The 24,972-nt window shown below is 45.0% G+C and overlaps 1 protein-coding gene across 2 annotated transcripts in view; it reads right to left on the bottom strand.

Annotated features, from left to right (window-relative positions):
- PDZRN3 (PDZ domain containing ring finger 3) overlaps positions 1 to 4,379 on the bottom strand; it is a 179,181-nt gene extending 174,802 nt beyond the window's left edge. For both annotated transcript variants that reach the window (XM_079958733.1, XM_079958734.1), the window contains exon 1: positions 3,249 to 4,379. In XM_079958733.1, coding sequence (XP_079814859.1) covers positions 3,249 to 3,968 — 720 coding nt within the window. In that variant the 5' untranslated portion in view covers positions 3,969 to 4,379. The remainder of the gene's footprint in view (positions 1 to 3,248) is intronic.
- Between the last annotated feature and the right edge of the window lie 20,593 nt (positions 4,380 to 24,972).

Raw genomic sequence — 24,972 nt, 5'->3', positions numbered from 1 at the left:
CCAGCTGTGTCCATAAATCTGATGAAAACATTGCATTGCATACTGTAGACACTATCTGGGGGGCTATGTGCTTTTTTTTATTTTTAATAGCAACTAAAACACCCAGTTGAGTAATCTAATAATGCCACAGAACAGTTACAAAGACCAAAAGTTGATTCAGACATTACATATTCCAGTGATGAGATCACTCCATGTCTGGACACTCACAAAAACATACTATGAGATGCACACAGCTTGCTTCCTTAGCAACTGTGAATTGCAGAATCAGGCTTGAAAAATTTCAAGTGCTTAGGGCATAGGGAAATTAAGGAAGCTGTGTGCATTTCACACTCTCTCATGGGTATCCAGACACTGGTTTCACCTCAGGAAGGGGCATCCTAGCAGGAACCCAGTGGAAATCAGCACCCCAATGTGAGTCAACTTTATCTGCAGTGATGGTGTGCACCAATGTAAATAAAACACAGTCTTATTCCAAGTAAACAAGGAAGACATTTGAACCGGTTGCTGTAACACAGGGGGTAAGGGCAGGGACATACCACCTCTGCAAGACAGCCATTAGCAGATGGATAAACAATGAATATTCATGCACCAGTGGTAGGGGCTGAGCGCAGACCTCAGCACTAGCAGAAGGAACTAGCAACACTTTGGTGGAGAACCGTTTCAGGATCTGCTTTGAATGACTGTGAAGTCAGCAACAATATGTAGAAAAGGCCAGCTCAGGTTGTAGAAGTGTAGAAGTGATGTTACCTATCAGCATCACAGGCATAATAGGATAAGGGCCAGCAATGTGAACAAAGGGCAGAAGGAACATACTGATAGACAAGAAGACTTCTACAGATATACGTATACAACTTGTAGGCTTGTACTCAAGGGGTAATCAATACATTTGGGTTGGGGGGGCAATCCTACTCCCTTCCCCATACAATGATTGCAGCTGGTTTTAGAACATCTGCATAGGGCTTAGAAGCTAATAATAATCATGGAATCATAGAGTTGGAAAGGGCCATGAGGGTCATCTGGTCCAATCCCCCTGAATGCAGGAATCTTTTGCCCAACATCAAGCTCAAACCCATGACCATGAACTTAAAGAGTCTCACGCTCTACCAACTGAGCTATCCCAGGTTGTTTCCATGGATGTGGATAGCCAATTCCACCCTCTCTGAAGGTGAGATAGAAGAGATTTAAGTTGGACACCAGAAAACACTTTCTAACTGAAAGAACTGCTGTCCATTGGCATAAGATGCCCATGAAAGGTGAAAAACCCATTCTCTAAAATCTGTAGAGTTTTGTTTTTTTTTTTAAAGAGAAGGTGGGAAAACTATCAGTCTGTAGAGTGTTGCATCTATCCTGCAAGTACACTGTCATTGAGCTCTATTATTCTGGGAAATCAGAGCAAGTTTTAAAGATTTTAAATTCTGTGCATATTCTGTAATGGCTGATCCTAGCGACCTTGTGCTCAAGCTAGGCCTCTTCTAGAAATAATATGTTATTTAGCAAGTCACATTTAGAAAGCTTTTAGGTTAGGGAGCATCCTTATTCTATGATCCTGGTTACTAACAGAGATTCAAAATCAACGTTGAATTCAGGAAAAAAACCACCCATTTGGGGTTCATAAAAGTCCCCTTTTAAGGGGCGAGGGAGAGTGGAAAAGAAACTGTGACCTGGATTTCCTCAACAGACTTATTTTCTGTGCCTCCCACTTTACAACTTCTAACGTTTTTCTTTCTCTCTGACCAAAACATGCAAACAAGACTCAAACACTAAATCTATCAAATGTAGCCATGAGTGGGAAGAGTGTGTTGGAAAAGTATGAAAACACTTTCCAGGGGAAAAAACAGCACTCATCCATGTTTGAGAGGAAATACTAAAGTGTTTAAACACACACGGATGTTGCAGTAAACAAACTCCGCAATGTAGCACCTGAAAGACTGCCCAAGAGGCCAGTTGTCACGGTTATGAGAAGAATTCTGTTTCATTTTTAAAATGTAGCGCAGTGAACATGGGAACTTGGTATAAGTTCTCTTATGTTTTGATAGTACTCTCCTCCCCCCTCCTCTCCCTGTAGCCCTCCTTTCCTAGGCAGGTCCTGTTTCTCCCAAGTTAGTGGTGAGCAGCTTAGCTGTAAATATTTGCCCTTCATGTTGAGCCTTCCAGCTGGCTGAAGCTGCAGCTGACAGACATGTCTGTAAGCAAAGGGAGAGAGAGGGAGGTGGAGATGGGGGGAGGGCAGGCAGGCAAAAAAAATATATTTCAAAGGGGAAAGCGGGGGACAGATTTGACCACTTAGCAGACTCCCAAGCCTTACTAATGAGGAAAAGAGAAGAAAATAAACAACAAAAATCCTGTCTCCTCCCCGTACACACACACACACACAAACACAACTTTCACCACAGGATGCCAAAAGTCTGGCACTTGGGACCAGAAGCTGCTTCTCCTTTTGTTGTGCTTGTTCCAAAGGGGTATTTACTCTCACTAAAACGTCAGTGCCAAACCTCTAGCTTTCGCCTGAATGTGATGAATGACACATTCTCAGAGGTCCGTAGGGGTCCTGGAACTGCCTTGCCAGGGGTCCTAATATGGGAGGTGTAAAAAAGGGAGGATGCAAACGCACCCTGCAGCATTCTGTTTATGGAATTATTTAAAAGGGACAAAACTAGAAGGATGATCCCATGCCTTACTGCTCAAACGCTGGGTCCTGTGACCCAAAAACTGTGTCATTTGGGGGGGGGGCAGAAGGATGACTACCAACAACAGCAGCAATCAGGGGGCTTGTGGCAACTTAAAACATAAAATCAAGATGTCACAAGACCCCTAATTGTTGTTGCAGGTAATTTACCCTTCTGAGTTTTGCCCCTCTGTGGGATGCCAAAGTTTTGGCTGGGTTGGAAGGGATTAAAGGGGGTCATCTAGCCCAATCCCCCCCCCTCCCGCGACGCAATAATCTTTTTTTTTTGCCCAACGCGGAGCTCGAAGCCACGACTATCCCAGCTCATTTCCAGACTAACGCATTTGCATCACGTAAGGGACCCTGAGAACCATCCAGTCCAACTCCCTGCGATGCAGGAACATGCAGCTGTCCCATCCGGGCTGCCTGCCTGGGCCACTTGCTTGCTCAGGTTTGCCCCAAAGAAACCGGCGCAGCCTGTTCAGGATGCCGCGGGATTCTTTGCTGCGCCTGAGCGAGGATGGCGGGCGGGCGGGCGGGAAGGGCGATGCTGGGGCCGAGGCGGGCCTCCGTGCGGATTCACCTTGCTGGGCGTCGAGGCGGCGAGGCTGCGGCTGAGGGAGTCGAGGCGGGCGCTGTACTCGGTGAACTTCTTCTGGTAGCGCAGCGCCGTCACCTGGAGCTCGAGCTGGGCGGCCGAGAGCTGCGCCAGGAGCGCCTTTTCCCGCTTGCCGGCGCGCAGCGCCTCCTTCTTGAGCTCCTTCTCCAGGCCGGCCAGCTGCGCCTGCAGGGCGGCGCCGTGCGCCTTGAGCGCCTGCAGGCAGCAGTGCGAGCCGGCCTGGCGCTCGCCGTGCGTGAGCGCCAAGCCGCAGCCGCGCTCGCAGGAGCCGGCCGGGCGGGCCGCGCAGGCCTCGCGCATGTGCGCCTCCAGGTCGCGCGCGTTGAGCACCTCGGCGCAGCCCCGGTGGCGGCAGCGGGCCGCCGAGTAGCCGCACGCCTCGGCGTGCTCGGCCAGCTGCTGCAGCTTGACCACGGCGCCGCAGCCGCGCGCCCGGTTGGCGCACTTGATGTCCAGCTTGAGGATGAGGCTCTTCAGGGGCAGGACGTGGTTGAGCTCCTTGGCCGACATGCGGCGGCACTTCACCGGGCAGCTGCCTTGCTGCACCACCCACGGCAGCACGCAGCCGGCGCAGAACACGTGGCCGCAAGGGGTGGTCAGAGGGTCCTCCAGCACTTTGTTGCACAGGTTGCACTTCAGGTCCGGGTCCACCTCGCCGCTGAAGCGGTCCAGCTCGAAGCCCATCGCTCCACCGACGGCGGGAAGAATATGGAACGAGCAAACAAGCGGAAACCCCCAAGGAAAACGCGCGCGCACAAGCAAGCGCTCGCTCCAAAACTCCTCTTGGGGAAAGAGGTGGCGCGGGGGGGGGGGAGAGTTGCAATACTATCTTCCCCCTCCCTCCAAAATTTCAAATCGCCCACCCGCAAACCACACAGCCTCCCCCAAACTGTCTCTCTCTCTTTCGAAGTCCCCAAACTGCAGAGATCCTAGGGAATTACTGCAGCCGCTCTCCTTTCTTGGTTCCTCCGCTAGTCCTTGGGAGCAGCCTAGACTGGCTGGCTGCAGGCTGTCTACTGACTGAACTAATTGCCTCAGACTTCCTCGAAAATGCTGGGGAGGAATCCTCTACCGCATTGATTCTAGTGAAAGCGCAGGACTGCCTTCTCCCGCTTTCCCCCCATCCCATCCCACCCCTTCTCCTTCCGCCCCTCCTTCACGCAGCCTTTCCCAACCCCTCCTGCACTCGCCCTCTCTCTCCCCCCTCCCCCCTATTTTGGCTCAATTTCGTGTGTGTGCGCGCGCGCTTTTTTGTCCAGCGCAGCTAAGAATGCTGTTTATTCGTGAGCACAATCATCTCTGCGAAGGCATGCTGGCGATATGAAAAAGGAGGGGGTTGTGCGGTCTTAGTTATGGGAATCTGTTTGCACAGTTGTGCGCGTTCATCTGTTTGCTCGAGTTGTTGTGGGGCTGTGTTCTGAGATGCTCTTGGGGCGGCATCTGGTCTTATGACGTTCAGGGGAGCTGTGGGGTGTTTATGCAATGGATTTGTGGCCTACCATACTCTTGTCTCTCCCTCTCTCTGCAAGCTGCCTTTCCTTCTTATTGCAGAGTTATCTGGCTTCTGGCATGTCTTTTTTCAGTTTTGTTTGGTTCTCGTGTTCTCCGTTCTACAGAGTTGTGGGTTTTTCTTTGTGTACCGGGAGGTGGTGACAGTGGAGCCCTGAGTGCATATTTTCAGTGGAATTGGAGGGGATCATTCTGTGACACTGTCACAGAATGGCAGGATATTAGATTCAGCAATACATGAAACTGGGAAATGTCGTTTCTGGGAAGCTGTGGAGTTCTGGAGCACCGGGATTGGTTCTGTTTTGTGGAGCTATTCAGGGCTGTTGAGCTTAATTAAATTCTGTTGAAGTTCCTTCCTAAGGTTGGTACTCATCAACATTTTTATCATACCAAGCTTAGAGATGTCAAATCTGCAGGTGAACCGGGAGAGATAGCTAACACTTCAGAAGATGGAGGTAACATTCAAAATGACCTTGACAGAATGGAAAACTGAAATTAACAAAATGAAACTCATCAGACAAATGCATTTAGGAAAATAAAATGAACTGTGCTGCTATAGGATGGCTTGGTAGTAGTATATGTCAAAAGGACCTCAGGACTTAAGTCCATCTCAAGCCGGTCATGAGTCACCTATGGGATGTGACTGCAGAAATGACTAATGCCATTTCAGGCTGCACAAATGGAACTGTGATTTCCAGTTCACAAGAAGCAATAGCTCTACCTTATCTTGCACTAGTCCAGCCAATGGAGTACAAGATCCAGTTTTAGGCACCATGCTTGAAAAGGACATTGGGAAACTGTAACAGAGTAGGAAAATGAAGATGGTCTGCTGTATGGTGAACAAGCTCTGTGGGGAAAGATTGGAAGAACTGGGTATGTTTAGCCTGGATAAAAGAAGACCGGGGAGGTACATGACAGTGTTCTTCAAATATCTTTCCCATAGAACTTGTTCTCTGCTATCCCAGAGGGCAGGGCTAGATCTAACAGACTGGGGTGGATTCAGGTGGAACACTAGGAGACACTTCTTGATGGTATGAGCAGTTTGTCAATGGAACCAATAGCTTAAGGAGATGGTAGACTCTCCATCGCTGGAGGTCTTCAAGCAGAGGCTAGGCAGAGAGGCTGGATTTCCTACACTGCACGGGGGGGGGGGTAGATTAGATTGCTTAATTAAATATAGGAAACTGCTGTGGGTCTACCTTTAGTTGGTGGTCCTTGGCATTTGTGGTTGAAGACAAGACAAGCTGTCCATTGTGTCGAATATATTGGATCTTTATTGCTTCTTTAATTTCATGCATTGACTTTGGTTGTATTACAATTTGAATTCCGTGGAATTACAATTTCTGCCAGTCAGAAACATCATTAAGGGATCCACCAAGATCCTTGCTTGGCAAATTTCAAGTGGTCTGTGGGGGGAAATGTTGGGAACCACTATTCGGCACTGACTGACAATCCCTTTCCAGAGTTTCAGGCAGGAGACTTTTTCAGCCTTACTTGCCAGGGATCGAACCTGGGACCTTCTGAATGCAACATATGTACTCTGCCACTGAGCCACAGCCCTTCCCCCTAACACAGTTCTTGGAAAATATAGGACATCTGGCTACCTATCCTATACCCTCGTGTTTTATATAGGGTGACAAAAGTGTCTTTGTTCGCCCTCTCCAACTCTTAGCAGACTGTGGAGGTGGGGGAAAGGCAGCAGACAGGGTCAAAGGACAATGTCTGCAGCATTTTTTTTAACAGTTCTTAGCAGACTTGTGAGACAGGTAATGAAGGCTGGGGTAGGAGGTTTTGTAAAAGGGGCTCTGGGCGAGATATAAATGTTGTATCTCATCCTGTACCCTCTTGAATAACATGTGAATAACTGTTGTCCATAGGGTATTGAAATGAGGTCTTAGAAAGAGTTGGCCAAACGGGATTTCGCAAAAGGGTGGAATAGACCCAGGTAAACATTTGGAGGCAAGCTGAACTTTAAGCCTGTATTCAAACTCAGGTTCACATGAGCATGGAGTCTCTAAATTTCCTATGACTTAGCTGAGACTCCTACCACTTGGACTGCAGATCTTGTGCCCTACCTGTATCACTCCAAATGTAAAACTTTGAGTTGACAGGGCTATTGTCTCTTAAGACGCACAGACCAGAGTCACACAAGACACTGAAAGGCACTTTTTTTTTTAGCGTTTTCTGTGTGCCATGCATCAGTTCAGTAAGAGAGGAAGCAGAAGAAAACAGGTTTAAAAGCGAATGGGCATTCTAACTAATGTATATTTTATATTTGCAATGCAGGCTGATATATTGGGGAGGGCAATTCCTGTGCAGTGTGATTCTATACATGTCTACTTGGAACAAAGCAGCATTGAGTTCAGTGGGACTAACTCCAATAAAGACTATATAGGACTGCAGCCTGAATTTTAAAGAGGCGGGGACTGAACAAGAGTAAATGGACAAAATTAATATATATATTTGTACACAACTTGCACTGCTCTTTGGGCTCAGGGCTTATGCCAATTTTCTTAAATTCAAAGTCTTTTAAAAAAATGTCAAAATGCTTCACTCCAATAAGCTATTCAATGTCCTTACCTGCCTATATGGAAACTGGCTGGCTTTGACCTATAAAGTGCCTACCAAGCTTGAACCCTACACACTATATATTCTGCCTCTTCCCCTACATACCCTCACAATTGTTTTGGTTGTGTCCTGTGGCCACCTCAGACAGTTGATTTTGGGTGTCAAGAAAGGGCAGCAAATTGTCAGTTGATTCAAAGTATTAATATTTTAAGTGTCAGGGAGATGAGGAGGTTACTGTGGGATTTCCATGCCATTTCCAGTTCTGCTTCAGAAGGCGAAGGGGAGGATTCATCTAATAAATCCTGTCAGCCAAAGCACTGCTCGAGGACTTCTAGTTGAACAACAGGTCGTTCCCCCTCTCCTCCCCGGATGTGCCCCTGCAAATTGGTTTGCAGAGGTCAGAAGAACCCTTGGAACAGCACACACAGGGAGGAGAGGGTAGATTGTTCTGTCTAGTGAGCTGAAATGCTTGTCCTGTCAAAATGCGTTCCTTAGCATGATCTTGAATTCCTCCCATTAAGTTTTAGGTGCTTTGCACTGAAGGGGGGAGGTGGAGAGTACAGATAGAGTGGTCAACCATACATCCGCCATGCAGGAGGCACCAGGTTGTGTTGCTGGTGTCCTCTAAGGAAAGTAATATTCGATATCAGCTCAGAGAAAGGACTAACATCATTGACAGCCACTGCTAGTTAAATGGCACCCCTAGACTGTCAGTATCTTGCAGGAGGGATTCAAGCACATAACTAGCTCAGGGCCGCAATACCTCTAGGACAGGGGTTGGCAAAGATTTTGTAGCTTGGGCCGGTTCACGGTCCTACAGACACTGCGGTGGGCCGGACTGTGTGTTTGTGCACATGCACGCACACACACACACACAAATACTATTTCCTGCACTCCTTCTGGCACAGAGGAGGCGTGCACAGCTTCCCATTGGCTGCAGGAGCTTCCTGCAGCCAGCCAGCCAGCGTCGCAGAAGGCGGTCCCCACTCTGCTCTGTCCCAGTTTAGCGCTGCGCATGGGAGCTGAGCGAGTGGGTGACAGGAGTTCTTAAGCGAGTGGTGGGGGTCCATGGGCTGGTTAAACGACCCCCCCCCATGGGCTGCTTGTGGCCCATGGGCTTTAGGTTGCCGACCCCTACTCTAGGACCACTTAATTTTATTCATGCTGTCTAATTTTAAATTGCTGTTATGGCCTAATCTGTATTGAAATTGTCCTTTGTTTTTTCCGATGTGATGCTTCGCTGACTAGCTGTACGAGTTAATCTGGTCTGTGACCGTTTAATAAAATGAATGAATAAATCTATGGACTTTTAAACTGTGTGCGGGTTGGGAGGATAATTGCTTTTTTGTTTGTTATTATGTTATGTGGTTTTGTGTTTTTATATTGGATGAAGGGTGATATAGAAATTTAATTAATTAATTAACAATAACAACAATTTCAAAACTTTAGATTTGCACAATTAAAAGTGGGTTACAAAAAAATATGTGCTGCATTGCTCTAGCACAGCAAATGCACTTTAATCCAGAAATAGACTTTTTGTGCTTAGGAAAGTGATGGGGACATAGGAATGACTAGCAGGAAGACATATAAATACCCAGCAAGCAAATCAGAATAAATGCTCTTTGTAGTATAACCACTCCACAAACAAATGAGAACAAATGCTGAATAAATATCAAACACAGTCTAACCCCAGCCAAAGCTTTGTGCAAGCAAATCAGGTTGAATGCTCAATAATAATACATAGGTCATTTGGAGGAGTTCATTAACAACAAAGAGCCTTGTGGTAAGTCACTTTGGGTTGCCTTGGGCAGGATAAAGCGACTAACAAATTCAATAAAGAATAATAATAATTATAGCACTATAAAGTTTTGTGAACATATAAGCACTTAAGTTGCCGCACTGTTGTTTCTGCTGCAACCAACTAGCAAGGCTTTCCATCTGGAAACTGCTAGTTAAGTGAATACCAAATGAAGTGATGGTCCGAGAGCATTTGATATTTGATACAGAAGAATGAGACACCGGGGGAACACTAGGAGAGAGGCATTTGGGATACTGTTTTCTGGGTCCAGAGCATTTATCCTCTTGAGAGCCAACTTGCTAACTAAAGCACTTTTTATATATATAAAAAAGTGTACATCCTTAATAATTGACCCAGGAGAAGAGGTATATTTTGTATGCAGTGTATCTGCAACAAAATATAAAACATAACAAAATTGCCCTTTTACAATGTAAAGCAGAGTCTATCCGGTTTCGAGTATCTTGTACAGCACTTAGTTGACCAGTACAACACATAAATATTATCTCTTGAAATCAGCGGGTCATCCAGGCAAATATATTTCTGGATGGCGGGAGATGGGGCAGCCACTTCCATTACTCACAAGGCTTCAGCTTTCCCTGCTGGATTCTGAGCTGTCGCAAGGAGGTAATGGAGCCTTCTCATGCAAGCTTGCGTCTCTTTATAGTAAAATATGTTTTCTGCGTTGTGTGGTCTATTACGGTCCCATTAATGTCATTGAGAATTATGTGCGTGTGTTAAGGCCAGGAAAGCTTGGTTCTTGGAAAATCTGTTTCCATACATATATAATCTCCATGCATTCGGAAGGTATAATCAAGAGCCGCTATGTAAGACCACACCAGAAGGATATCTAAGATCTGGAAAATAGACATACTTTCCTCTACCAAAGTGAGGAGGGTGAAGTGCAGCATGCAATTCACATATCCATTCCAATATGTTTTTGCTATTAAAGAAAACCCAACAGCTTTGTTTCAAAGGAGGGCAAGTGCTCAGCTCCGGTCTTAGACCCTAATGAAGCCCCATGCTACATTTTCCAAACCTCTCCAGTGGGTGGCAGCAGCCAAAGTGGAGGGAAGACCAGTGTGGGGAGGCAAAAGAAACCAGATCCAAACTCCATTCAGCAGTAGAGATGCTGCTCTGCCTAAGCCTGGCAGCGGGTGAACAAGCCTTTAAAGCAGTGGTCTTTGCCAAGTAACCAGGTCATATTATTGAACTGATTTGGTTTAGGATGCAGATTATTATTATTATTATTATTATTAATACCCCGCCCATATGGCTGGGCTTCCCCAGCCACTCTGGGCGGCTTCCAACAGAATATTAAAAACACAATCAAACATCAAACATTAAAAACTTCCCAAAACAGGCCTGCCTTCAGATGTCTTCTAAAAGTCAGATAGTTGTTTATTTCCTTGACATCTGATGGGTGGGCATTCCACAGGGCGGGCGCCACAACCGAGAAGGCGCTCTGGTAACCTCACTTCTCACAGGGAGGAAACCGCCAGAATGTGGTGGAGACGCTCCTTCAGGTATACTGGGCCAAGGCTGTTTAGAGCTTTAAAGGACAGCACCAACACTTTGAATTTTGCTCGGAAATGTACTGGGAGCCAATGTCAGTCTTTCAGGACTGGTGTTATATGGTCTTGGCGGCTGCTCCCAGTCACCAGTCTAGCTGCTGCATTCTGGATGAATTGTAGTTTCCAGGTCACCTTCAAAGGTAGCCCTATGTAGAGCGCATTGCAGTTGTCCAAGCGGGAGATAACTACTGTAGAGCATGCACCACACTGGCGAGACAGTCTATGTTCCTTCCCCTCTCTGACATCCACATCCTCACAATGCCCCATTTTGGCTCAGCCAGCTGAGCTCTGGTTGAACCAGGATGCGCAAGTTATGCCAAATATCTTCATCTGAACTGGAGTTGAGGACTTAACATGAGGCCAAGCCAGAGATCTGCTGTGTTCTAAGCTGTTCTTCCAGGTGGAACTTGCTATAGGAGTGCAGCACCCTAATGCTTTCTTGGATAACTCAGAGATCTAGTACAGTGGTACCTCGGATTAAGTACTTAATTCATTCCAGAGGTCCGTTCTTAACCTGAAACTGTTCTTAATCTGAAGCACCACTTTAGCTAATGGGGCCTCCTGCTGCCGCTGAAGCACGATTTCTGTTCTCATCCTGAAGCAAAGTTCTTAACCTGAAGCACTATTTATGGGTTAGCGGAGTCTAACCTGAAGTGTATGTAACCTGAAGCTTATGTAACCTGAGGTACCACTGTATAGTAAGAAACTGAGGAAAACCTTTTCTCTAGCTATTTTTCTCCACATGTGTATTTTTCTCTACCTCGAGTCTGAGAGAGGGACACTTCTCTCTACCACCTTCGAAATTTCCTCTGTACACAGAATATTAACCTTCTGCTGCTCTACTGTTCTGCCACACCGACAAATGTTCATTATCTGGATGCATAGCATAGCATATTGGCCTCCTTTTTTTGCCCTGTGACAGGGGAAAGAAACATCCCTTTCTGAGCTCCTGAAGAATTATACAGTGAATAATATGGGCACACACATTCCATGCTAGAAAAGTCACCCAGATAATCCCCACTGTTGGAGTTTCTAGACTTCAGCGCAGTTGTCGTAAGCATAGCGATGAATCCAACCCTGATAGGCAAAGTCTCTTATTTGAGAGCCTGCATAAATACCAGGCTGGAAAAATATGGGCAACCGTTGTGAATAGTATTTTCATTAGGATTTTTCTCTCCCAGCAGCTGACGCTGCTAAATGTGTGTGAGATACACTTTTGGATATGAGCTCAGCATGGGCTTTGGCTTTTGTTGATGAATGAGAGAGAAAAATCTGATTTCCAAGCCACCCACTCATTATGTGCCTTGTATTTAGCTTATGCGTTATTTTGAAAAGCTGCTACTGGCTCATAGCTCACGTCTCATGTTGAAAAGCCGTTACATAGAGGCTGGGCTGGGGGCGGCAGCGGCTAGGGGGAGGGGCTGCAGGATACCCCATGAAAGAAACTTTTCTCAGAACATTTGGTCTTGGGTGTCCAGGAGGGAGGAGGCACCTAACACTGCCTTTCCAGGGTTGTTTTTCTTCAGACTGAGGTTTGAAATGGATAGAAGCCCTGCTTTCTCCGTTAATTGCCATCAGCAGTGGGCAACTGCAGCCAAGAAGAGGGAGGAGTCCTATTAAATCAAGTCTGAATGACCCTCCTGACTGGAGGTAGCGTACTGGGGTGGAGTCGCTCTTCTAACCGTTAGAGCTGTTTTATTCCAGGCTGATCTCCTGTCACAACCTCAAGCAGTGTGTCTGTGAGGGGGCCTTGTCGTACTACCAAGACTCAGAGCTGGCACAAATCCAACACAGGGATTTTTTGTTGTTGCTGCTGCTGCTCTTTGCAGCAGGAAACTTTTTTTTTAACACTGAGTCTCTTTCAGGTCTCTCTCTCTGTTTTAGTCTGCTGCTACCGCTGCTGCTACGAAGCCAAAAAAACCTCTCCTATTGCAGCAAAATCTGTAGAGCAAATCCTATTCAGCCATCCTGTTCAGTCCTTCCACTCCTGGACAACAGCCCAGTTTTCATATCCACCTACACAATTCTGAGACAAAAGTATTGTTGCATCTTTGGTGAAAGCGATCTAAGCAAGATTTTCACTTCCCTTTCTTTACCCCCTTGTACTGTTGTTAAAGGACACCTAAGGAAAAACTAGTCACACAGCCATGGAAACAATTTCTCTTCTACAGTATTTGGATCTCCTCTCTCTCTCTCTCTCTCTCTCTCTCTCTCTCTCTCTCTCACACACACACACACACACACACACACACCACTGCATTCTTTGATCCAGCAATCATGAGCCTTAACCCTTTTCTAGTAGATATGTACTGTGGGCTCCTTCCCAAGGAGCAAAACACATAGGGACCTTGGCACTTCAAGAAAGTGGGCTGGTGTTGGAGGACATTTGTGGAGTCATCAGCCATTAAGGAAGTGGGAGATACATTGCTCAGTGCCCAGCCTAAACATGGAGATAGCATTACCCTCTTTGCAGAATAAGCATTTAAAATCTGAATATAGTGGTCCAGAACAGAGGAGAAAAGGTTAAGGCAGATTTCCACTCTGCTCCGCACTTGGCTGTGCATGAATATTTATGCTAAGAACCACTGTTCGCTTATTATTTTAACCTCTGTGACTGAAAGCCAGTGTTCTCTTCCTCCATTCAGCTCCTTACAATGTTCCTCAAAGAAACTTAAGCCAAGGCATGGGCTGAATCTCTAGACAAAGGGAGCCCTGTAATTGTGTAGCTACCTCCAAGAAGGGCTCTCTCTGCATGCCTCCTTTGCATGGTCTTGACACAAGTATCAGGAAGGCCTTGGATATCGGGAGAGACCGTGTAACTTTTTGGATGCAGCAGGAAGCAAGCGTAGGAGATAACACTGGCTAGTGCTTCCTGTTTCTGCCTTTGTCCACTGTGGCTGAAGGTGAATCCATGTGTATCTCCCTATTCCTAAAGTTATCCTTTGGTTGTGCCTTTGGATCTTCAACTTTTCTGAATTTTGCAAGGCAGTTCTTAGCTTTTAAAAAATGTATCAAAATGCATTTTAAAATTTGTACTTTAAGGTCCCAAAGCATGGTTTGATGGCACATGAGGCCACCAGCTTCCTGAAGCTCAGCAGGCCTCAGTTTGTTCAGTGCCTGGATGGATGACCATTTGTCCATCACCCTGACTTCCTTGATAGAAGAAAAGCAGGATACAAATGCAATAATGAATGAGTGAATAAGATACAGTGGTACTTCGGGTTACATACGCTTCAGGTTACAAATGCTTCAGGTTACAGACTCCGCTAACCCAGAAATAGTGCTTCATGTTAAGAACTTTGCTTCAGGATGAGAACAGAAATCGTGCTCCAGCGGCGCGGCAGCAGCAGGAGGCCCCATTAGCTAAAGTGGTGCTTCAGGTTAAGAACAGTTTCAGGTTAAGAACAGAGCTCCGGAACGAATTAAGTACTTAACCCGAGGTACCACTGTACATGTATAACTGCTACCTTCCATCATACCCTCCAACAGACTGAAGGGAAAACCAGGATGCCATCTTCCGGAATGACATCTTCCTGTTTTTCTTGCAAGAGCACAGTGCCCATTTTGGGCGCTGTGATCTTGCACAATTTTGCACCATGATCCCCCCTGGAAAAGCACTTTGGGGGGCACAGCACCCAAAAATGTGCATGTTGGAGCACCATGCAGGATCGTGCCCACCCCGAAAGTGCTTTATTAGGGTGGAATTGTGGTGTGAAGTTGTGTGAGATCACGGCACCCAAAATTGTTGCCATGGTTTTGTGAGAAACAACAGGATGTCCCAGTTTTACCAGAACAGTTGAGGAGTCTGCCTTCCATGTTGTTTCCCCCCCAAGCTCACTGAAATGAGTGCAGGATGGCAGCAACTGTGGAGCAATATGCAGGTGTTCACTGCAGCTACATTAAAAAGAAGGATGTCTGGAGTGTTGGAGGGAAGATCCCGGAAAGGGATACAAACCATACTTAAGGTCAAACCACATATGATGCAGGAGATCTACTGTATGACTGGATCAACTTACTGACAATTTATTTGTTACTTTCAAGTAAGAGGGAGAGGGAGCTCCGAGTTTGTTCAGAGCTATGGTGCTGGGTACAGGGATATGTAAAAACCACATCAGGTGTTAATGATTATCAGAGGGGGCCTGCTAGGTGGTTCCACCAATCCAAGAATTTGAAGGGGAATGGTAGAAGAGGGCATTCTTTGTGGTAGCCCCTAAGCTGTGGAATTCTAGACAATGAAGATGTCTAGAATCTTCATTGCGTAGTTTTCATTGGATGCTGAAGATGCACCTTTTTACCCAGGCCTTGGCACCTAAGATATCTAGGACCCATCCTAGTTCCTTGATTAGAATCTTTTAAAACTGTTTTTAATGCTGCCTTGAATTTTTAAATTACTATTCAACCTGGACCTTGTGGTGAAGGGCAGGTAAGAATTCTAAAAATCAACATCACTATTAACAACAACAGCACCTCCTCTCTCTAAATAGTCTCCCCAAAGTTTCTCTTTTCACTGCTGTGGACAAAACATATACAGTGGTACCTCGCAAGATGAATGCCTCGAAAGACGAAAAACTCGCAAAATGAAAGAGTTTTTCATTTTTTGAGTTGCTTTGCAAGACGGATTTCCCTATGGGCTTGCTTCGCAAGATGGAAACGTCTTGCAAGTTTGTTTCCTTTTTCTTGCAAGTTTGTTTCCTTTTCCTTAAAACCATGCATTCACTTCGAGGAGCAACTCATAGCACGCAGTGTGGTAGCCTTTTTTGAGGTTTTTGAAGACTTTGGTGATTTTTGAAGCTTTTCCAAAGTCCGTGCTTCGCAAGACGAAAAAATCGCAAGACGAAAAAACTCGTGGAACGAATTAATTTCGTCTTGCGAGGCACCACTTTATAGACACAATGCATTTCCCACCACTCTTTACTTTTTACTAAAACCTGTGCGGTGTAGACATGGAAAACAACAGAAATGTACAAGGTAAATGGCCTTTCCCCAGTGCTGCTGCTCTAATAGAAATCAGGAAACTGTTCCCTGCCTTCAGCCTAAGTAGCTGCTTTAAAGTTTAAAAGAGACTCATATCAGGCCAGATATAAGAATGTTTACTCAGATGCATTTTCCTCTGATGTCAATGGTACCTTCAAGTAAGTTTACTGCCGCAAACCCAAAGCACAGTTAACTCTGGGCATGATCCAGCTGAAGTTTGTTCCACTGAAGTTCCATTCATATCAAAGGGTCAAGGAATTAATGGGCCTCTCCCACCTTAAATCAGCAAAATTGAAGGGCACTTAACTTTGGTCCTCAGTGTTTAAGTAAAGCCCTTGTTTTGGATGCTATATGCTAGCAACGGAACAGAACCCAGAAGACAGAGCAGTGGTGCTCAGGGCTGCCTTCTGCGCATCTCTGTTTCAGAAAGTGTTATCAAGGCACTTTGCTTACACTGCAAACATAGGAAGTACCTTAAAGGTCAAAAACCCCAGATTAAATGTAGGTTTTTATTTTCCTCTGAAGGCTTTGAGCTCAACCCCTTTGCCTTTGAAGTCCTTGACATAATTCCTATTGCCATTGATAGGAGCAGAAGTAGGCCTCTTTCTGAAACTGAGGCTTATTGAGCAGAAATGTATAGGAAAACTGAAACGTTTGCTTCTAAAAATGAAAGATGTGCTGGCTTTGGCTTGGTTTGGTCTTAACCTCACTAGGTCTCTAGAAATGAAGGTGCACTCTTCATTTCCAGGTGCCAATTAAAAGAACATCTTTATTTTGAAAAAGCGTTTTGAAACTGACATTTTAGGTAGTAATGTCCCTAACACGCACATTAATACACTGCATCTTTATTATAAATTCTACTGTATTGTTGGTTGGAAGCTTCTTTCATGGCAGTCAGATCATCTTGAGTAGGGACTGAGGAACAAGCACCCTCCCCCTTTCCCAAGATGTGGCTTGTGGGCAAACTCAGCTATTCACCCTCCACAAATCTCTGGTTTCTTCTTTCCTGTGAATAGTGAAGGGCAGGGTGCATGAAGAAAAGGAGAAGGTGGAACAGAGTTATGAAAGACGGATCTTCTGCTTTCTCATGTCCTTTTAGCAATCCACCAGCACCCCAATTTATTTTGAGAACAGAAGGGAAAGAGGGGCATGACTATGAAGGGGTGGGAAGGCTGATTTGTTGCCCTCCAGTTCCTGACCTATTCATAGGGACTCCAAGCTTGTACAATAACTTGGTGGATGTGCAGGTCTAATGCACCAGTGGCAGGATAAAATGACCTTTATCCAAACTTTGGGGTGTATTTCACCACAGTAGCTATAGGTGACTAGAACTCCCACCTACCCCCTTGATTCATTTTTTTATATTTGTTGATAAGTTTAGAAAGCAGAATGCCTTCTTATTCCCCTTGCACTGTTCTCTGAGTCACAAGAACAGGTGTGTCTGTGTGTCTTTTGTGGTGCTTTCTGCTTTTCGCAGTGCAACGCAGTGTGCTCAGCCCATGGATCTTTCAACCTCGCATGTTGCTGCCAGTATAATGGAATAGTTTGGGCTGTTGCCACGGTGCAGTGATTGATACACCTGGTTTTAGGGCTTTGTTGCCAGAAACGGCTTACAAAATGGTTCCTTAAGAACTCTGGAGGTGATGTCAGGTCTTCAGAAACAGCTCAGTTGCGGTGGGTTTCCTGCCACATAAAGAGAAAGGGCCTCCAGTTGCTGAGCTGTGTCTATCTGTAGTGAAAACCAGATGGCCAAGTGAATGGAAAATTGTCAGCGATGAAATAGAGAGGAAGGGGGCTTACAGAAGAAATTAAAGAAAGACAACCACATGGAACTGACGATGGATGGGGGAGTCTCCTTTCACCTGATGGCTGAATAAACCTGTATCAGAGGCGGAGCAAGCTGACGAGGTGCTGCAGTGCTGCAGTTGTTCTGACATGCAGTGATGAATAAATATCCACATTGTTTGATTCTTTCCTTCCCACAATCTCTTCTTCTTATTTTTCCTTGCAAAAAATGTAATCTACAGGCAACCCTCCATTTACGCAGGGATTACGTTCCGAGACACCGCATGCGTCAGTGAAATTGTGCATAATTGAAACACATTGAAAAAGCCTGCAAATACCCCATTCTGTCCTCGTCCCACCCTGACCCTGTTCCTCCCTTTTAGTGACATATTTATGACGTTTCCATGTCACTTCCGGGTTTGGCAAGATTCATGTATATAGGGTTGTGCACATATTGAACATGCGCAAACAGGGGGCTGCCTGTATATGGATTTGTTCTGGGAAGATATAAGGATCTCTTAAAAGCACTTGCTCTAATGTAATGTTTCTTTGAATCCTCAGAATCTCTCTCTCTCCCCACCCCCAAGGCAAAATTCAGCTGCTGTTTTCCTCAAATGAAAGAGCTATAGATGGCTTTGTGTTTGCCTTCACTTCCTTGTCTCCGTGCCCACAAATGTAATGATAATTGTTGCTTTTCAAAAAAAGGCAAAAAGAAAAGGCAAAACTGAAAAGAGTAAGCTTTCCAGAATCATCTACCCCAGATTAAATGGAAATCCAGATGATGCATTAAAATAACAAACTGCCTGTGTTATTATGAATGTTTATTTTTAGTTGGACTACATTACAGGGCAAGGGGAGTAAACTTCAATGTAGGTTAGCTTTTGGCATGGCATCACCAATGTAGATCAGTGTGCCAGAGTACAAAAATCAGATCCATGTAAGGCTGTACCTAGCATGTCAGCATACACATGCCAACCTCAGCCTAGACTGTTACTGCTGGAAATCACTATGGATTGTGTAATGGGATAAGGGGTTGCTTGTGTGTAAGCGCCACACCGCTCCAAGCTGAGTAGTTGGCTAAAGCTTTCCCTGCCCGGACAGCCCTTACTTAGTGGCTGTCTTAATCGCTGGCAGAATCCGTCAGTGGGCGTTTCCTGAATTTCTTCCAACATAAAAGCTCCTTAACCGAGAGTCTCCGCCTAGCTTCCCTGCGCGACAGCTTTCTGGGCAGAGTGGGCGTCCCAATGGGAGGTCCTGAGCTCTCTCCGCTGCCCTCGCTGGAAGCGTCTCTGAGCCTTCCCTCCAACGCTTCCCCCTCCTCTCCTTCCTCAGCGGAAGTTCTCCCCCTGCTGGTTCCCTCCCCAGCGTCTGGGAGCCTCGCCACCTCCCTGGGCTCCGATGGCAGTTCCCTGACAGATTGTTTGTAAGCGGTAGCTATCAGACACCAAGAGGGTTATAAGAATAAACGTTTACAGACAAAGACCAATATTTGCAGACAGGAGCATTTGTCCCTATTCTAAATGTACAATTCTACAGCAATCTTTGGACTGAGGCTTTCCATTAGGTTGCACTTGCCCACAGAACCTGAGACCTGTGAGTATACAAATAGTAATAACACCACCACCACCACCAATACTTAGCAATTTGGGAAATGAAAGAGGGGACACAAATCAAAGGTATAAATGAGCAGCCAGCTACACAATATCTTGAAAGGAGTAAAGGTGAAAACAGAATGGGCAAACCATATATTCATTATTCAGGAACACAATTCACAGAATTCACTGTATTCTGAAACTTGCCCCCCCCCCATCAATATATCAATGTACTGCATTTCTGTCCTTTCTGCATAACATGCTGTAACTGATCTATTTTAATTATGTTGTTAAATGCTGATATCCATCGCTATAGTCCCTTAATTGGAAACATTCCTTGCGGCACTTCTTAATGTTTCAATTCCGTTCTTGTTTTTCCTTTCCAGGTTTAGTCACGTCCAAGATATTTCCTTTCGTTTCTTTTCTATAGATGTACAGTATTAAAAATGTCCTGGAAACAAAATTAATCTCCTTTTTTTTTTTTTTTTTTGCTTAAGTGACAAGGCAGTTCAGCTAGGATGAAAATAATTAGAGAATATAGAATGATGACAATCAGAATTTGTTCTGTTTTTGAAACGTTTAGCCCACCCCATCCCCTAGCTTTGCTTAACGTGTAATTTCACACAGAGACTCTTCTATTGGTGGCACAATGACCGATATTTAAAAGTATGATTTCACGGGGTCTACTGCTATTCCATTTTATAGCATTCTGATGTTTATATGTATAGGGGGTGGATTTGGGTCAGAGGTTCCCAACAAAAATCTACATCACACAAAACTGAAGCTTTATTTATCCACAAAGGATTCTTCTCGGTGGAAATCATGATTGAATGCTATGGGTTAACATGTCATGTCATGTCATGTCATTAATAATAATAATAATAATAATTTATTTGTTTATACCCCACCCATCTGGCTGGGTTTCCCCAGCCACTCTGGGTGGCTCCCAATAGAATATTAAAAACACGATAAACCTTAAACATTAAAAACTTCACCTAAACAGGGCTGCCTTCAGATGTCTTCTAAAAGTCAGATAGTTGTTCATTCCCTTGACATCTGATGGGAGGACGTTCCACAGGGCAGGCACCACTACCGAGAACGCCCTCTCCCTGGTTTCCTGTAATCTCACTTCTTGCAGGGAGGAAACTGCCAGAAGGCTGGACCTCAGTGTCTGGGCTGAATGATGGGGTGTGTGTGTGTGTGTGTGTGTGTGTGTGGAGACGCTCCTTCAGGTATACTGGGCCGAGGCCATTTAGGACTTTAAAGGTCAGCACCAACACTTTGAATTGTGCTCAGAAACTCATCTTCACTTATTTCATTTCAATCATTTTCATACATCCAAAGCTCATTGAGCTCAGTGAAACGAAAGTGTTCACACACTTCAGCTTATATTATTGTGTTCCATACCAGCAATAGGCATACTCTGAGCTTGTGGAAACTGCTTTGGCTTTTCCTGGAACTCTGAGGTCCATCAGCTGCAGCCAAGTGCAAACCTGCTAAGAAAATGTGCATGGGGATTGCAAGCTAAAATATCTACAAGGAAGGTTTTGACAGCTGAGAGGCTGGGAGAACCAGCAGAGACCTCTGGCTTCTTGCCACTGTCAACTTCCATGATGTCTTGTTCCCAACAGCATACTTTATGTGGGGACTCATGAATCCAAATGCTCCTTTGTCGTCCCAACTTTACATCATTGTCTGGTGCGCCTACCAATTATTTAGCTGCGTCAACATTTACCATGCATATTTCATAGGGGAGGGTGTCAGATTCCTCCTCGGTTTATGACAAAAGTTACTTTAATGGCAGATAGGAGCCTTCAGTGAGAAGGCAAGATTAAAAGCCGAAATAAAAACCAGTTACCCCCTTTTGAAATCATAGGCCCACTCCTATACTTCTGAAAAGTTACGGTATCTCTGTGAAGCAGCTTCATAAGCATTTGCTAGGGTTTGTAACATAGTTGCTAAAGCAATTAGCAGGAAGGAGGTATGTAGTTGCTAGAACAATTGATGGAGAGGTCCAGGAGGGGGTGAAGTACAGCGTAGTGCAAGGATGGTGAGCCGGTTGTTGGATTCGAACTCTCATCATTCTCAGACAGCATGGCCAATGAACAGGAACAATGGAAGAAGAGAAGAAGAGTTTGGATTTGATATCCTACTTTATCACTACCTGTAGGAGTCTCAAAGCGGCTTACATTCTCCTTTCCCTTCCTCCCCCACAACAAACACTCTGTGAGGTGAGTGGGGCTGAGAGACTTCAGAGAAGTGTGACTGGCCCAAGGTCACCCAGCAGCTGCATGTGGAGGAGCGGAGACGCGAACCCGGTTCCCCAGATTACGAGTCTACCGCTCTTAACCACTACACCACACTGGATACTGTAGGCCTAGGGTTGCCATACGTTTGGATTTTCCTGGACATGCCTGGGATTCAAACTACAAAAACTGCATCCGGGGTGGGTGGGTTTAAAAACACCAAAATGTCTGGAGGTTTCAGAGCACAAAAAGCCATGCCCTGGAAGAGGAAGCAAGCCGTTGCCTCCTTTCCTGCCATCACTAGTCAAGCACGTGCAGGATGCAATGCCAGGGCTGCGTCAGCATCGCAAGAACCCTTATGCCTTCTCAAAATCATGCAGGCTTTGGGAAGGTAACAGGGAAGGTGCTCCTAGTCCCTAGAAGGGACCCAGAGCAAGGCTTGGATGGCTTAAGGTGGTTCCGGGGGTTATGCAAAAAAATCACAAGTATCCCTACTTTTTGGAATATGGCAACCCTACCATGCTACCTGAACACGGTTCCCACCCCTGATGTAGTGAATAGCATGTTGGACTTGGGCCAGGAAGAACTGAGCTAATTGACTCAGAAACTCACTGAATGACTTTGGGCCCATAACATACAAAGCAAGATGGCAGCTCGTGGCAAATTTCACTGATTTGTAGGACACTTCCATCCATGTCAATGCTTTTAGGATTAAGCTGCAAGGCAAGTTTCAACTCTTATAAAAATCTGTCTGTTTCTACTTTTTTCTTCCCCATCCAGATTCTAGTGGTGGCTTACCAGTTATCTCCTGAAGAAAGCGCCTGGAGGTCAACTAATCTTTATATGGTTATATAACAACTTTCTACTAAGCATCAAAGACCGGCAGAATCAACAAATAAGCACCATATGCTTGTTCCCGGATTCTCATTCTCTCTCTCTCTCTCTCTCTCTCTCTCTCTCTCTCTCTCTCTTTCTCTGCATGCAGTGCAGTGCAGTAGTTTTCTGCTTTAGGGGGAAATTGCTGCTTGGTTGACTCTTTATGCTCTTCTTCTCCTTCTATAAGTAAAATAGATATGATCAGATTGGTCTCCACAGCTTTTGTTCATGTTCTGTTCAACTCATTTTCCATTAGAGAGCATTTATGCAACCCATTACTAGGTTTTTCCATACCCTGCTTGCAATCTTTTGATGCTCACAAAAGGATATTGAGTGTAGAAGTGCAGAGTGGTACAGTGGACATGGAGAGGGCCTTGACAGAGCCATATACCCCAGAGAGCAATTCATGCTACAGGACTGTAGACAGGAACCATATATATCCCCCTCTCACCCCAAAATCATTGGCTAAACATTATTGGGGCAATTGGACCAGGTTAGCCATGCTCACATTGAGAATTCTCTGCTTCTCTACTATGATTACTTATTCTATTTATTTGTCACTTTTTATACCCAAGTGTCTCAATGCAACTTACGCAGTAAAGAGAGAAATAACAAAACAACTGCCTCCATTAAAATGAAATGCAACAACAGCAATAAAGCAATACCTTCATTGTTTTAGTCCAAGAATCATTCAAGAAGCAAACAAATCCTATTCACCTCAATTAAAAGGATTTGTGAAAAAATGGGGTTACTAACTAGTTACCTTCCCAATTAAGTACCACAGCCCTGGGAAAATGAAAATATTTCTGCCTGGCACTTCAAAACAGACAACGATGGAGCCAGGTTTAGCTTGCTGGGCCTCTAGGCTATGATCAATATGCCTCTGAATGCCAGTCACTGGGGATCGCAAGTGGGGTGAGTGCTGCTGTGCTCGGGTCCTGCTTTTAGGCTTCTTTTGTTCTTATGAGAGTGTTCCACAAGCAGGGAGCCACCACTAAGAAGGCCCGTTCTCACGTCCTGAGTTCCTATACCTGGTCAGCTGAGAACCTGACTGTGTAACCTTGGGCCAGTTATTATCTGTACATAAACAAAGGGATCATGTGTCAGGCCAGACCTTTCCTCCAACCCCCCAAGCCTGTAGCACTGGCAAATGCTGCTCTGGAAGATGGCATCATTGCTCTTGATGTGCACCAGAGCTATGCTTCCTCCTTCCTCCGCCTCTGTCCATGGGTGAAAAAGACTACATGAACTGACACTGAAAAATCAGGAGCCTGTAGAAGCGTGTATTTTCCCAGAGATTTCGGGAGCTTGAAGTAATAGGCTTGAAAACTGCCAGGTGTGAGAGAGCCCTTGTTACTGAGTAAAGTCACTGAATAAGAGGAGTCAAAATGATGGAAGAAGCCAAAGGCAACAGTGTCAGCGTAAAAGCTGAATCGTTTACCTGATTATAGCTCTTTTAAAGGTAAAGGTTATTGCGCTGGATGAGGACAGGAGAAATTGCTTTCTAACAAACTCAAATATGTCTCTTTTCATTTCCACATGGCTATCATTTTACAATTACAAAGCTACTTTCCCTTGCAAGCTGCCATTATAATGTAAGATTCTGATGTTTAGCTCCTTTGTAGAATATTATAATTACAGGACGTATAGGAGCTATTTCTGAAATACACTGAATTCTGTCATGGGCATTGGAAAACTGCAACCCTCAAAAGAGATATATTCCTTCAAATATTATATAAAACTGTTTGTGGGTCCATTATTATTGTTATTGTTATTTTTAAGCTGTCAGCACAGAAACCTTGTTTTCTAGAGACATGGCTGTACCATTTTCTGAGAATCGTATTATACCTAGTTTATACCTAGTTGAAACCTATCGGGTCAGTGAAATCCTAGTCATAATTCTTTTCACTGCTTTTCTATTTATTTCTGCCATCATCCCTTTATCTGGGCACCGTCCCCCGTTTTATTGATGTAATTCAATTCCCATCACTTTTGCCAAGAAGGCTGTTTTCAAAACTCTTAAATGCTCCAAATTTCTCCATCTGTTCTTTCTTTCTGTTCTTCTTCCTTCCTTCCTTTCCTTCTCTTTGCCTATCCCTTCTGTGCATTTCCAGCACACAGCATCTGGTTTTACTTGGGTGTCCTTGGCAGGCTGTCTGCACCGCTCAGAAGGTTGGCTTCGGACCAAGCTAGGATCCACATCCTTCTAGATTGCAGCAGGGCCTTTCATGGTAAGAGTTGATGCAAGCATTTCTCTAAGTGTGGTCTAAAGACTATCAGTGATGAACAGAAAACTTTCAGGAGGTCAGAGGAGAGAGCTTTGTTATGACAGTGAAAAGAATATCTGCATTTAAGCATTTAAGTTTCACACAGTCCAGCTCAAAACTTTAGCTGCATTATTGTGCCAGGTTTTCTTTGTGCTGAATATGACAATTCTGCTGCACTTTACAGTGTTTTTATTATTTATTCTTCTTGTAATTATTATTGCATTTGTAATTTGTTATTGCTTTGTAATTGTTATTGCATTTTTGTATCAATCCCCTTGAGCTTGGAATGGTGGTATTGTATTTTAATATTTATTTCCTCCCTCTCCTCCAAGAGGCTCAAGGCAGCACACGCCATTCACTCCCAATTTTATCCTTACAATAACCCTGTGAGGTAGGTTAGGCTGAGAGACAGTGATAGGCCCAAGGTCACCCGATGAGATTCATGACTGTGTGGGGATTTGAACACTGCTCTCCCAGGTCCTGGTCCAAGACTCTAACTACT

The sequence above is a fragment of the Podarcis cretensis genome (assembly GCF_951804945.1).
Source record: "Podarcis cretensis genome assembly, chromosome: 2".
Taxonomy (NCBI): domain Eukaryota; kingdom Metazoa; phylum Chordata; class Lepidosauria; order Squamata; family Lacertidae; genus Podarcis; species Podarcis cretensis.
This window is presented reverse-complemented; position numbering and strand designations above follow the sequence as displayed.